The sequence below is a fragment of the Varroa destructor genome, unplaced genomic scaffold (assembly GCF_002443255.2).
Source record: "Varroa destructor unplaced genomic scaffold, Vdes_3.0 BEIS01000001.1, whole genome shotgun sequence".
NCBI classification, from domain to species: domain Eukaryota; kingdom Metazoa; phylum Arthropoda; class Arachnida; order Mesostigmata; family Varroidae; genus Varroa; species Varroa destructor.
The window spans coordinates 25,350,816-25,365,770 of NW_019211454.1; the positions used below are offsets into that span (position 1 = coordinate 25,350,816).

General features: G+C 44.2%; 1 protein-coding gene across 16 annotated transcripts in view; it reads right to left on the reverse strand.

The window, feature by feature from the left end:
- Nucleotides 1-1,023: 1,023 nt before the first annotated feature.
- LOC111250823 (uncharacterized) overlaps nt 1,024-14,955 on the reverse strand; it is a 67,401-nt gene continuing 53,469 nt past the window's right edge. For 6 of the 16 annotated variants that reach the window (XM_022806652.2, XM_022806624.2, XM_022806704.2 and 3 more), the window contains exons 2-6: nt 5,022-5,417; nt 4,476-4,530; nt 3,995-4,219; nt 2,829-2,968; nt 1,024-1,301 (exon numbers count right to left, since the gene is read on the reverse strand). In XM_022806652.2, the coding sequence (XP_022662387.1) occupies nt 1,068-1,301; nt 2,829-2,968; nt 3,995-4,219; nt 4,476-4,530; nt 5,022-5,417 (1,050 nt within the window). In that variant the 3' untranslated portion in view covers nt 1,024-1,067. The other 10 variants (XM_086982977.1, XM_022806642.2, XM_022806661.2 and 7 more) reach the window with 10 other exon arrangements.

Here is a 14,955-nt window from a genome sequence, read left to right on the forward strand (position 1 = left end):
TAATCACTTGTTGTTGTTGTTGTTGTTGTTGTTGTTCGGTGTTTCGCAGCCGTAATAACAACAACAACAACAGGCGGCCGCGGCAGCGGCCGACCGTAGTTCTGGAAGTAGTACTTGTTCTTATGTATGTAGGGGTCGGTAGTTTGCTTTTCTGGCTTTTAGGATATTCATTTGTCCTGACGCTACTACTCTTGTAAACGAATCCCAATGACCCCTCGTGTACACGGCAAGATTGTTACGCCATACGAACTCGCCTTTCGTCATGTAAATCGCCGTCAGTTCCTTCCTCTCGCTGCTTCCTTTCTTCTCGTTTGTCGATCTCTGAGGGCACCCGTCTTTCTGTGCGAGGTTGTAGACCTTGGAAACCGCAAAGGGTTGTCTAAGTACGCTGTCTTGCTCATTGCTCCCACATTTTCAGAACTTGTTGGTATCCTCCTTGGTAGATACGGCGTTGTGTGTGTTAAGACGAGCCTAGGAGGCCTACCTTTAACACGGCTAGGATCAAAGGTCAGCCATCAAACCGACGACCAAGTGAAGCTGCACAAGGCAATGGCCTAGCGTGTAGCTGCTGAACGACGACCATTCAGAGCAATATATGTGCAATAGTTTAATGTACACCTCGACAATCTTTCACAACAGCACCGAATACGCTATACAAGTGTACATTTCATGAATCCGTAGAATATCATGATCGTTATCATAACATCACTCCTGTCTCATTATTATGGCTAGAATCATCATCGTCATGATCATTATTGACTACTATAGAAATTAAGCCATTATCCCTTTGGAAGTTGTACGAATTGTTATGAAAAAAAAAACAAGTTTTGCAACTATTAATAGTAACCGTTATTGTTTTTCTGACGTTTAACGTTATAGCATCATTTTGGAAAAAACTTCCAGTAACATCTGTCAGTAAAATCTGCTACACTGATCTGGTACTCATACCCGTGGAGAAATCCTACGATCGATGTATTATGACAATGTCAATGCAGAGAATTGTATGAAAAAAAAAAACAACCGTTATATATGTTGTTTTCTTATGCTCTGTCTGATTGATTCTTGTCTCAGTAACGTTGCTGATCAGGTCGTTTTGATCGTTTAAGCTGCACCTTGAGTCGCTTGGCGCCGATCTGGAACCCGTTTAATGCTTTGATAGCCGCCTGTGCGTTAATAGCGTTCGAATACGATACGAAGCCGAAACACTTGGAGAGTTGTGTGTGTTTATCAATAAACACCTTAGCTGAGATCACCTCGCCGAACGGCATGAACAGCTGCACCATGTCGCTATCAGAGAAGTCCTGTAAACATCAACATGATAACAAACACAGATGCATATGCATAATTGTAGAATGATGACCACATGAGGGCCATATTGTGTTTGTTAGATTAGATATGGTTGTATGTTTACCGCGAGTGACCAGTATTTGAATGATCGATCAATACGTTAGGATAGAATACAGCTGTTTAGTATCAGCTTTTACTATTCATGGCATGGTCAGATGCTAGGCTAGGCTGATCATACTAACTGCTACACTGTTTAAAGCGGGAACGAAAGATATTCTCTGATCTTCTATGGTTAACTGTTCCAGCCATTATATCGCTATTTACTATTCACTGCCGAGGTTATTGCACTACAATGCCACATCTCTTGGCGCGATTTGAGGTGTCACAGGACGCAACCTCACAGATTATCTAGGGTCTGCAAAATCGCTCTAATGCCTTCATGCGTTAACTACAACTTTTCGGCCGTTCGATAGACCGATAGGACTGACACGCATCTGGGCGATTGCAAATTCGTGTTAACTTTCACGTTCTGTATATGGGGCATTGCCGTACTACTGGTTTCGGCCAACTTCATTCCTGCCTTAAAGATGACCCTATCTTGTGACAAAACTAGCATGTAGGATTTCTCCCCATTAAAGTTGTGGGCTAATTGCGATCAAATCCATACGAAAACGGCTCTGGTAGTGGCTTGTGCGTAAACTTGGTAACCACAATCGTAACCTGCGTAAGGGATAGATGCGCGTGCACCCCAGTGATAGAGGCTAACAGCCCGGGGTTTCATCTATTTATCACAAATTATTGTATTGATATAGGCTTGTATTAGACAACAAATGCCCGACCCGAATGAAATAACCTTAATATCAGTAATATCAGCCGAATATGCGTTCGCCAGAGACAACTAAAAGATGGACACCTATTAATTAGCCTTTATTACTGTGGAACGTCTAACTGTGACATCGAGCTAACGGTTACTTGTAAGAGTCGCCTCTTAACTTAACTCTTTAAAATTAGGCGGTGGTCCGGAAATACGTCTTACTGCTACAAAAAGATACAATCGAGAATACGCACTTAACGCTTACATACGATAAATAAAGTCCCAGAAAAAGAGTAGGCGGCACAGAGGCACGACCCGTGGCAACCGATAACGCAAGTTGGTGAAAGTTTCTAAAAATTGAATTGTGTCACTCTTTGTCTGTGTATATCTCTACGTGGACATATGTGTGGATGGGTTTGTGGCCAACGTTGTTAGCATCGCCCATTTTTTACTTTGGCCCGTCCATAGCAAACGACGCTCTTGTCTCGACTGCTACATGCAACGCGGAACGTAACAGCGACAATGCTATAAAATTTCGACGAACCCTTAACTGAGTTGTGATCGCATGGCAACAACAAAACGGCAAGGTTTTGCTGCGTCGGTACGCTGATGTTGCCATCTTCACAGTAAAGGCTGGTCGCTGGCTAGATTCCGGCATGTCTACGAAAGTGAGTATATATAATATACGTGAGTGTCAATGATGTTTTTGCTCTTAGTCATTACCTACCTGTGGTAGATGGTAGATGAACAGGTTGGAGCCTTCAGGTCCTTCAATCTGTTTGCCGGCCGGGTTGTTGAGCGATGCGAGATGGTGGGCGAGCGCAGGCGGGATCTGCTGTTGGTATTTTGATGGTAGCGACAAGGAATCTGCCACAGCGAAAAGTAGAGAAGGTGTGGAAAGCAAGTAAGCGGCAATACAACGATGGAAAGTCGAAATGTACCAACTGTGTAACGACGGTAGCAGCGAACCGTACTATCTACGGCAGTAATCTCACTGACGGTAAAAGAAAGAGCCTTAAAGAGCAACCAATCGTCTCATGTAATGCCTAAAGGTAGTCCCGGACATAAAGCTTGAAGCCTTTCATTCAACAGTATTATACGAGCGGTAGCAACAAACGAGCGGTAGCATCGCCTTCACTGGTAAAGCACAAGTAACTACTACCAATGACAGATGTGCTGGCTACTAGCTTTTGGTCTCTTCTCTTTTCTAGAAAAGAGAACTGCAACGCTCTAGTGCCCTCAAGTGCGCCATGGCTTACTGAAACCTATGCTTAGATTCGATTGAGTATGGGTCGTAGTGATCGTAATAGTGGAAATGCCACTGCACGACCGTCACGCGGAGTTCACTCAGTATGGCGTGCACTCAAGATGCAACTCGTTGTTATTGTCCGCGCCTGTGGCTGCCGCTGCTACAACGTTAGTTGCTACGGGTGGCAGTAGCATCCTACGGTGTCATAAATCTGGGCACAGACAATCTAACGTGAAACTAGAGCCTTTATTTATAAAGAGAAGGCATTGGCTTGGTACTCCCAATAGTTCTCGATAACGAGAGTCATCAGCGATAGCTGCTACGGCTAGACTTTTATTTACCGAGATGTGACGAAACCTAGGCTAAGGGCGGCCTTTCGAGCGGTATAACTCGATTAAAGCAATAGTATTTTATTATGACTGAATAGGAGACAGCAGTAATAGTAATAAAGATGATAATAATAAAAATAACAGCACTGGTTGGCAAAACGGAAACGGAATGGCATTATAATAATTTTTTTTTATATTATAAAAAAATTAGCTTCCTTCATTCACATTTTGTTATTGCAGTGTCATGAAAATCTTACGTGCAATTGTTGAGTAACTCATGATGGATAAGAAGGTAAGGATTCCATGCATACAAACCATTTTGCTGCGATGACATTGTACTGCTGGGTCGATAATGGTGAGGCTGAGGCGCTACTGGTACACCACATGTAGGCATACCGCCAAGGCTGACTGGTGGCGTGGGCTGCGTAGAACCTATCAGCTGGCCCAACAGATTGTTTACGAGCAGTTGGCCAGGCCCAGCAGGTACGCCCCGAACGTTCTGGACAGATGGACCCCCGGTCATGCCCAGCCTGCCTGTACCTAAAAGGTCGTTTGCTTTCGTTAAGCTTCAGTGCTGAAAGGTTGCTTGTGTCATGTGATCTCGCTGGTTTATCAATATCTGTATTGTAATCACATCGTGGCATGTATGAAACGGCAGCTCACAATGGATGCTGCGGCGGAAATTGCGCATAATATGTCTCTGTGTGTGCGACGTCGTGAATTGTGATCTTGCCTATTAGATACTATATTTTGTAGGCTGCCACTAAAGTTGTTAGATGTATAAGCGTAAACCCACCGATTGGATTTGGCTGCTGGACGTTTCCTGGAACCTGGTACATATTGCACGCCACCTGAAGGCAAAGACGAAGTACACGCAGATTAGAAAAGGGTAAGATAAAAGTGAGGTCAACTGCGGCAGTGTTGAGAGAGCTTCAAGCTGACGCTTTCTCAGGGCCGGTACAGCAAGCCATGGTTCGAGGGATCAGGACTGCAACTTTCGATAGCTGCAACCGCAGAGGAGAAGCCCCATCTCACAGGATTTCCCCATTGCATCCTTACCCCGCTCCAGCTGGGTCTTCGTTGCTCTTTGGGTTCTTGGATCTCTTTTGCTCCTCTTCCGCCTGTCCGTCGCTTTAACGAGTCCATCGTTGATCATGCTGACTGACCCCCCCCCCCCCCCTTCTTCTTTCTGGTAGCCTTGGCTGATTTTTACTTGCCTTTTGCTAACACACTATATCTTAGCTTTCTATGAACAACGAGAGCTCTCTCAATGTTGGCCTTCAGTCTATCGATTTGTCAGTTGGCTTATAGTACCTAACGTCGCCAGCCTAACTTTGTTTACCTCGGATGCTGAAGGTTGTGCAGCTAGGACACTCTGTTGAACGCCGAACTGCGAGTTTGCCGCCGTGCTAGCACTTAAATTGGTGACGAGACTTTGGACAATTTGCTGCTCGAGTCGATTGGCAATACCGCTGATGAGGCTCTTGGCGATATGGCCCTGCAGCTGCTTCGTAAGTGCCTCCTTTAGCTCGAGGCTCTTGGCTGCGGCCTTCAGCTTACGTTTGAGTCTTCGGCTGGCCACGTATGTGCTGACGAGACTAGCATTTCCTCCGCGGGTCCTCACGTCCTTGTCCGACGAAGGGCTACGAGGTGGTGGACTCTGTGGAGATTCGATGACCGTCATCTTGTGCTGCGTCATCTCTAGACCTTCTGTAACGCACGTGTCCGCTTCAGATTCCTACAAGGTGGCACAAAAAGAGTTCAAGGCTTACAATCAATATAAGGATGTTTTTCAACCTAATATAGTGTGCAACTCTTTACGAACGTTCTGGACGATACGAATAGTGGCACCGGTTGTACGATACTTCTCTGTATATATATTCTGCCTTCCTATACCTATTTATTGTGATACGCACACTGGCCAAGATTCTTCCAGATATGTACAGAACTTGTACATCGTGCAATCAGCCAGACATGCTCTCCCAGTGACTTATAGCAGTAAGATTCCGTAAACTAGTTTTTCTGCACGGAGATCACAGAGGTGGCCATGAGAGCCACCAAATATTATCAGAAAACAACATAAATCTCCGTCTTTCGATGCCCTAGGCTTAATTGGTCGTCATCTCAAGTTTCTAGTGGTACAGCCAATCACATATTCATTACGCGGCGACTCAGTCGTTGTTAGAAGGTTTTCTTTATTTTTTTTTTATACTCGCGCTGTTCCTATCCGGTTCCCTCTCTGGACTCGCTAGATTGTGAGTCTCTCGGTCGGTCAGAGGCTCGTGCTTTATACCTTGTGTGTGCCAGTCTCCTCGTCGGCGTCCGTTCACCGTTCACAGTGCCTAGTCAAGACTAGATCCATTCGAAAGCTTCCTCTGTAGTTTCTCCTTTGCTCCTTCTTCCTTTTGATCATTTGCGTGGTGTCAAAATGAAAGCTCAGCGAGTACACATATTGAATACACACATACTCCATCGTCGCTAATGGCGTTGTCGTTAGTGATTGGCTGTGCGTGCTTTCGACGAGTTCATCTCTGCGAGCTAGACACACGCTGTGCCCGGACAAAGAGTGGGCGGGTTGTTATGATCGAGTGTGACCGACTCCTGACACCCGCAACCGCTAGGCGCACGCTTGGTTTGCAGGCCTATGTAGGCCGGCTAGTACGATGGTTAGGGCGCTCCGCCAGAGAGCCTTGCATCGACAAAACAAAAGACCTCCGCTCGACTCGTAGAGGTTGGCACTGGTCGTTGTCAGTTCTTTGAATACTCGTTGAAGACAGGGAGGTACGCTCTTTGCTCGACATGGCGTACCTCGTCTCTCGCTAATCCTCACCACGGAAGGAGCGTGCGGTCGACATCACAAAACCCTACTCTCCTCATTGTGTCCTGGATTTTTCTTTAGTTTATCCGTTCTACCTCCTGTCTTTATCCACTGACTACGACCTACATACGGTCCTGACACACCACATAAAGTCTTCGTTGGACAGCTCTCTCTACAGCGCAGACTGCCTTGACGAATTTACAATATATATATATATATATACACATACAGAGACTAGAAGAATGCTACATATAGCAGTGGTCGAAAAGAAATCACTGGACCGCAAACGAGTTCACATCAACAAATAAACTCATAACTGATAATTACGGTTGTTCGACCTAACGACCATTTTAAGTTCATTTGTTATTTTCATAAATTTACATGTTTTTATGTATCGTAATATTAATTCTAGTATGCACGGCGCGCTTTTAAATGGAAAAGACATCTGGCAGTGGATACCGATAACCAAAAGTTTTTACTTTCACAAAAATAGGACGCGTTCCCTTTGTGGGATAGCAGAGCGCGGAACTGTGGCAAAATCAGCCTGGTCAATGAAACTATAGAATGTTTCTATAGCAAAGTTGCGACGGATACCGAGGCGTATGTTTATGGTGATTATATGACCGTAGCTTGCTATGTTAAGTAGCCAGAAAGCAGACACTGAATGGATCTGCAGATGCCTCACAAGTATATTTAATGGTCAGACGTCTGGCGATTCACTGTTTACTGCTTCGTTGGTTATTGCAACGAACAGATGGTGAATCAATTCCGTAGTTCGGCCAGTTGGCTCGCCCCGAGCAATTACGGCAGCGTCGGTAGCATTACCCCTACCTGTTATATTTCCACTCCGCGTGTTTCTCTCGATTTGAAAAATTTTACCACATACATAATTTTCTCGTAACAAGGTAACTTCACGCGGACATTATACTCGAGCTTTAGGGGCAATTATGTGAAGAGATGGACAATAGCAGCATCGATTTAGAGCAGAGTGAGTTATTCGTTCTTCGAAGTGTCGAAGGGATAAGATACTGTACGCTATGAAAAGATCAGCCTTATTGTACCCGCAACACATACAAGGTGCTTCAAATGCCTGTGCTATTTATATCTCGTTAATGATAGTAAAAGTAAAAGCATACAGCTGTTAAGGCAATAAGAAACATAGCGATCCCTTAGGTTCGGCCAACTGACCCGCCAAAATCGGCATTTTGGATCCGCTATACGAGTACTGCTACCTGGTTGTGGTCATTTTCGATCTAAAACCCTCAATTCCTTCTGTTTCAATATTCTTTCGCATCGTATCCACAGACCTTTATACATGCATGCGTCCGTGCGGGTCCATTGAGCAATGTGAAAAGTGTAGTTCATGTCGTAGACAGTTACAGACAGATGACGATAGGTTAGCATTTTCGTTCATCCCCTATTGTACCTACATATCTATGTATAAGATGTATACTTAACGCTTCTGCTTATAGACGTTTGGCAATCGGCCAATATAGGCAAGCTCGGTAGCTAGCGCAGCAGAGAAATAGGCGGCAAACGCAAAAATTACGCGAGCTTAAAAACTGTAGTAGATAGTATACTATGCCCTTATAACGTGTTCACGTAAATGCAAATGACGGTTTATTCACAGACAGCGGGGCTGGTTGGACACTCGTTGTAATAGAAGCTGATCGTAATAGTAGTAGTTAGTGGCCCTGCTAGTTCGTTCGCACTGTCAAAGTGCAGCTTGAAAATTTTATGTCGTTATAGCATCCGGAGTCCTGCAACTGACTTCATCATGATACAGCTGAGGCGCAACGCTGATAATGAACGTTTGAATGTAAGGCTATTTGGTCAGTTCGTGGCTGTGGATCTCTCGCGGACTGGACGAAAAATGGAAAAGGACGCTTTAAAATAGTGCGCGCGTGATAATCTCGCCGTGCGTAAGCGTGCGAGGGTCGACACTTGGGCACGTTGAGCTGTTACTTTCATTTCACGCTATAATGCAGTCTCATACGCATAATTCATTTGAGTAAAAAACAAAAGAGGCTACATTATCAATTAGCTACACAAAATTGCGAGGCAGGAGTGTAATTTAAAAAGCCATAAGAGACTACCAGTAGTACGCCAACAATACATGAAAGCCTGTTTGTTCGACTGTACTTTTCTGTTGGTCATGTGGTGGCGAGTTCTTTTTGTGCCGCCTAATAGCAACAGAAGATCTTATATTTATATAAGGTCACTGTATCAACACGTACGCAGAGCTGCACTGAAACCGATACGGGAATCGCAAGAAGTGATTGGGGCCTAAGCGGCAAACAACGGTGGAGCTCAAGTGAAAAATGAAGTACCGGACAAATCACACTAGAACTCCTTATCTTCGTGAAACCTCCATGGCTACGGACTAAGTGTGGTTCCTCACGCGCACAGTCACGCTATAGCTCACTTATAAATGGAGTATAGCCGACAAATCTCACGGAAGCCACGTCATTTTGTGAACTCTTTCAGTGCATTCAACGCTCACAGTGTTCGGTAGGCAGAGCAATAGCCTTTGCTCGACGGTAGCGTAGCAGCTTAGCTGCGTACTATGTTTTTGCGAACTCAACGGCAACTGGCGCTGATAACCGGCAAAAACGACAAAGGAAGTCGTCGCTCGCTATTATTAAATGTTCGGTCCTTACTCGATTATTGCTGATGACGTCTCGTCTTTTAGTCAGCAGTTGCCCTTTCCGTTAACAAGTGGCCCCATGGACAAACTGACTGTAGTGAAACGAACAGGCCGGCCGGATCGGTCCAACTACTGAAAGAACGTAACAGTAATAACATGCTTCCCTATTTGGTAAGAAAGGTGGTACGGTTTGAGGGTAAGGGGCGTCCGTCTTACGCTCGAATCGCCATGTGCAGGACGACACGGTGCCGTAGAGGTTATGTTAGCTGTCAGTCCATAATTTATAATCGAGTGGTAAATATTTAGTCAACACGAGGCTTTTTTCCATTCCCCTATTATGCAGCACTGACTGTAATTGCAGCAAAGGCGCTGACTGGCCCTTTATTTTTCGATTCAACATATAGCGCTATAGTGCTAAATTCGACGGCCTTTTATCGTTCAAGTATTCTTACTACATTTTCTCATAGCGAGACGACAAACACAATGCAATGAGTACCTAATGAAGAGCGGCTTACCTGAACTGCTAGCGACACTGCTTGAATACTTACTGCGAACGCATCGAGACGTAATACTTTTTTATGAAATTTCAACTCGATTTGAAGTTTAAAGCTAAGGGAAGTTAAAGCTAAGATACATACGTTTTCCACCTAACGCTTTGTTCGGCGAGGCCAACTGCTTATCGTATTATGGGTTTGATTACAGCGCGAGGACAAAAAGGCAAAAGTACCCAGGGGGTAGTAAGTTGTGCCTGAAGTTTAACTTTGGTATAATTACGTTGGCTATGTAACGGGCAAGTAATTGAATACATTCTCGTCACAATGATTAGCACGCTCGCTTATTGACAACAAACGATGGGTTCGAGGGGGACATTCACTCATAAATCATCTGTTTAGTACCATGTACTAGATGCGTAAGATTTATTTCGTCCTCACCTTTCGCAAAGGTAAATCGGGGAGGCCTAAAGTTAAAGAAGCGACCACTATATCTGATGCGTTGCGTCGCTGAGTACCGGACTTGGTCCGTCTTACACTTTTAAGAAAAAGGAGAGAAAAAAGGGACAGAAAGAGAGAGAGAGAGAGAGAGATGAAAACAGCCATACAGGGAGAAATAGAGCTTTAGTGGTATCGAAGTAGTGGTGACAGGGATATCTCGAGGCAAGAAGCATTATGGCACCTTGGTTAGCTTGACGGCATCAAATGAGCAATCGACAACAACGTAAGACGCTGTCATCACCCTCGTTTCTGCGACTCAATCTTTCTCGATAATCTCCGTCATCCCTTCTAAGCGCATACATATATTTGTGAGACCCCCTTACTTTTGCAGGACTTTCGCTTGAGGGTAAGGAGGTGAAAAGGATAAAAAAATTCAGGACGAGAAACCCTTTGGTTTGCCGGTTTATTCCGGAAGCCCTTTCTGGAAACTTTTCTCCTTCTTGTAACCCGGCCTTACGCTGCCACTACTTGCTACCGGGTACGTGCCTACGTACCGCCGCAGCATGTACGTAAAAGCTACCTACGCAGCCTGTCCTGTAGGGGATAGCACCATCCACCTTCGTTAAAGTCGCATTGCGGGTCTGTCCGTCCTTCTCATCTTTTCTGCCGGCTCGTGTCTTTGCTGCCTGTTCGGATGACTGTCCCTTTGTCTCTCCTGACGAAGTGGAGTAGATTCCGTTTTCGAAAGAGCTACCTGCCAGCAAGGCAGCCCCGCGTCTTTCCAACTCATTCCTGGACGCGATGTGACTAGTGTAGAGCTTTACTTTTTGTCGTTTTGTACTCCGCGTTCAGCAGATCGGAGAGGGATTACCTTATCTATGAGGGAAAAGAAAACACGAAGAAAATGCTACCTTTATGAAACTTCAGAACTTGGCCTAGAGGCTGTTTCTTGTTAGACTTATTGGTAGAAGTAGACGTACGTGTCTAGCAATTGTTCGAACATCCTCTGTCTACTGTCGCCTTTATATTCCCATACAGAATTCTGGTGCTTCAACCAGCTCCTATTCAGTTAGAAAAATTCTGTTCGATTCTCAAAACACATCGCATATGGGGTTAATGAGTACATTGCGAAGGCAACTCAGCTTTAAGCAATAGTTATTCGATCTTGTTTTTTTTTTAGAGTTTTAATATCATTTTTAAGCAGAAAGGTCATCATACTCTGTATAGCCGGGTTAAACAGATTCGCGTTTCTTAGGCATTACAGATTTACTTTGATGAATTAATTTATATTTCAACCTCTTGTTTTGATTGGAACCGTATTTTTTGTAAGTATTTAATTTTACGTCCATAGTTCTACTGGAAAGTGTACCGCAAGCCTCAATGCTTTAAATTAACCTGACCCAGCGAATTATGCCCTCTGCAGCAACTAATGTCAGATTGTGATCTAGGCTTAAGCGGCGATAATTGGGGTCTGTCTTGAACGGCCCAGCCCTTCTTATTCTACAAATCCTTTTTGGTAATCTTGCCTAATATCCGATGTCCTATTTGCAGCGCGTTGTTGTAACAGCGCATCCCGGTCACGCTAAGGGCGGTTTATACCTACTATTTTGTCGTAGGAGTATAGCGTTGTACTCCTTTCTGAGATCTAAGCATTCAGGGTTGCAACAAACCAAATGAAGCCATTTAGCCTTTTAGACTGCATGGCTTTTGCACTGAAAAGATCTTTTCTGGTGATTTATCCTCGCTGGGAGGCAAACTTTTTTAGTCCTAATGTTGCCACGGGCGTTGGCATCGGTTAACTGAGTCACCGTTTGAGTGGGCGCATCTTCGAGAGACGAAAGCACCGGATAGCTCGTCGACATCGTTGCCATCGTCTAGCTCTTACAAGAGCTTGGAAAGCCTACCGGGCATTGGCCAGGACATTTTACAGTCGCTATAGTAGTACTCTGTAGAGGTATATACGTGATCCAGAATAAAAGTAGTCCAGTGCTATCCAATATATATATATATATATATAATGTCTGTGTGTGAAGGGGGATGTTTGTGTACACGTGCATTTGCGTATTCTGCCATCGTTAGCCCTGTTCGACAGGCTCGCTAGCATCGCGGTCTATATGCTAAGCACGTATTCAGATGCCTGCGACAAAACGAAGAGGCTGTCTTATCGACAGGTCCTATATGTATCTTGAAGGGGTTCTAACTCGGCACACTGTCACGCAGATACGCCAGTGCTATGGTCCATCAGTAGCCCGGCAATTCCCAGACTTTTTACAGCACAGCTATAGCACAACTGTTCAACAGGTTCATCAAAGGAAGATTCAGCGAAACAGAAAAAAACGCGCTTTGTTCTGTTCTTTTTGTCTCCACTTTGCGTAGCAGCAGCTTCGGTACGGGGTTAAGCAGTGGAACATAGCAGTCCTGGTCGATCAAGGGACAGTCGAACGAACGACGACAAAAGAAAACAGCGTGCTACGGTAAAAAGAGGAAACGAAGAAGGTCGGCCAGTGCTCAGGGAAGACAGGCGGCGGAAAGACGACCTATGTGGACGTTTAGCCGGCTAGCTTTCAGGCGGACACGGGAGTCAGAGAGCTGGCTGCCTTCCGGAGGAAGAGCTAGGACAATGGAATCAACATTGAGACCGACGCGAACTATGAGTAAACCAAAACCAACGGCAGCAGGCGGGCAAAACGGGGCTTTTTAGCTGTTGGGATGAATATACGCGAGAAAAACGAAATACGGGTCCATTCACACTAACGACTAAACAGTGACGCGCACAGCCGGAGAGATCCAAGAAAAAGGCCAAAGAAAAAAGCCCGATCGAACAACAGAATATAGGACAAGAACGAGACTGATTTTGATTACATGGGAATCGGTGTTCGAGACAACCGGGTCGAAACGTAGTCCTTATCCCTTGAATCTCCTGCTTTGATGCTTCTCCTTTTTTTATAAGTAGCGTAACAATAGCACAACGGACGTTGTTTGTAATTGCTTTGATGTGACTCGGAAGAACATCGACGACAAGCTGAACAAAGACGTTGAAATAAGATAAATCTACAGAAAAGGAGAAATTTGAATCTGGCGCATCTTCAAAAAATAAAGAACTCTAACTTTAAGAGCCGGGAATATATTCTGTTCGGTACATAAGGCTTTGAACGATAGACTTGCTAATCGAAACTTAATTGGCTCCATAAGGTTCCATGGCATGCCCACATACATAAAGTAGGCAATATAGTAATATTGCATGTAACCTGGAGACCAGTATGCAAATTAATATTATTACATAGTTTGAAACATGGGTTTTTGTCTAGAGGTCTTTGTTTCCATAACAAAGAAAGCGACTACACGAGTCGAGCAAGAACATATGCAAGCAAACCTACGTCAAATTTGTTGCGTACTGCTAAGGTCAACTAATAAGTTGGATTACTGTCAGTTATTAGAATCTAAACTAATACTCTTTGATACTCAGGTCTTAGTGATGAGTCGTGTGCTTCGGGTGCGTTACTCGTGCAAGTTTTGCGAGGTAAGTTAAGTTCCTTCAGTCTCGCAGCTATATCTCTATATAAACGAAGAACAGAATTGTTTTTTTCCGGATACACATGACAGCTTTGCACACATTGGCGTAACAATTAAACCTAAAAGGTAAATCGTGTTAGCTTTGAACCGGATTTCTATACCTATTCGCTGATAATCATAAATATTATATGTAATTAGAAAATTCATCGTCAATTCATTTAACGATCTTGTAATCAGTATAAATATCTTAGGGCAACCAGTGACGAAGGACGGCAATGTAGCTCATTCGTTGGCCCTCTCAGACCTTTTCTTATCTCTAGCAATAGTAAAATCTAGCTATAATAATCATTGGCATCACACGCGCTGTGTGCATTATCAGCAGATTAGCAGAATCAGCCTTGTTTGGCGGGGGTCGATCTGTCGTTTACGTGAATAACATTGCCAGCTCGGTGATCATGGTGGTATCGTGTTGATATTTTACTGAACACTGTTACTTTTTATATCCACTACTACAAACACGTGGCCCCAGCGCCTGTATGAAAATTCACGTATGTTCGTTCGCGAAGAGCGAACAAATGATCGACTCGCTAAACAATGAGTCGTTTATTGACGTAGACGAGAACCGTCGCAATCAGCATGAAGATTTACCTCTGCTACCAGTCTCGTCACAACTGGCTTAGAAAGAACACCCTTTACATCAGATGGAGGGGCATTTGCGGGGCACTTGTCTTTTAATTCGTGTCTTGCGGTTTTAAGCGATCAATTTGTCTTTAATTGTCGTTCTGCAGTTAATGCTACACAATTCATTAATTCTAGTTGCTACGGCAGTTGCCTTTTTCATTTCCGTTAATCTTCCGTTTCCTCTACCTCTTTTATTAATCTGTGTGTCTAGTACCTGCAGTTATCTGCACAGCGATTTTTTACTTTTTAAACTTCTGTTAAATATCGGTCTAAAGTGTAAAATGGATACCCACAGAACAAAAAAAAAAAACTTGTAAGTACCTAAAGAGGGTCTTGCTTTTTCGGGTCTTGGCGGTAGGGGTAAAATTAGCGATACCTTGTCATCACTTGAGTAGCACGAAGTCGCACTTACAAACACTCGAGCACTTTCCGAGTTATCCATGAGATCTGTCGTCGTGCGGCACTACTAATTGTCTGTTTCAGCGGCATACGACCCGAGCACATATGGTAATTTGTAAACGAGGGTGTTTATTTAGGGTCTCTGCTCGCGTACACTATCCATTTCTATTATATAGTATGGACCATTGAGTTTATAAAAGTAGCGATCTTTTTACCCGGGTGCGAATAAATCTGTTGGCCCGTTTGTTCACTAGCACTACAAGTCGACGTCAGTGTTTGATCAACA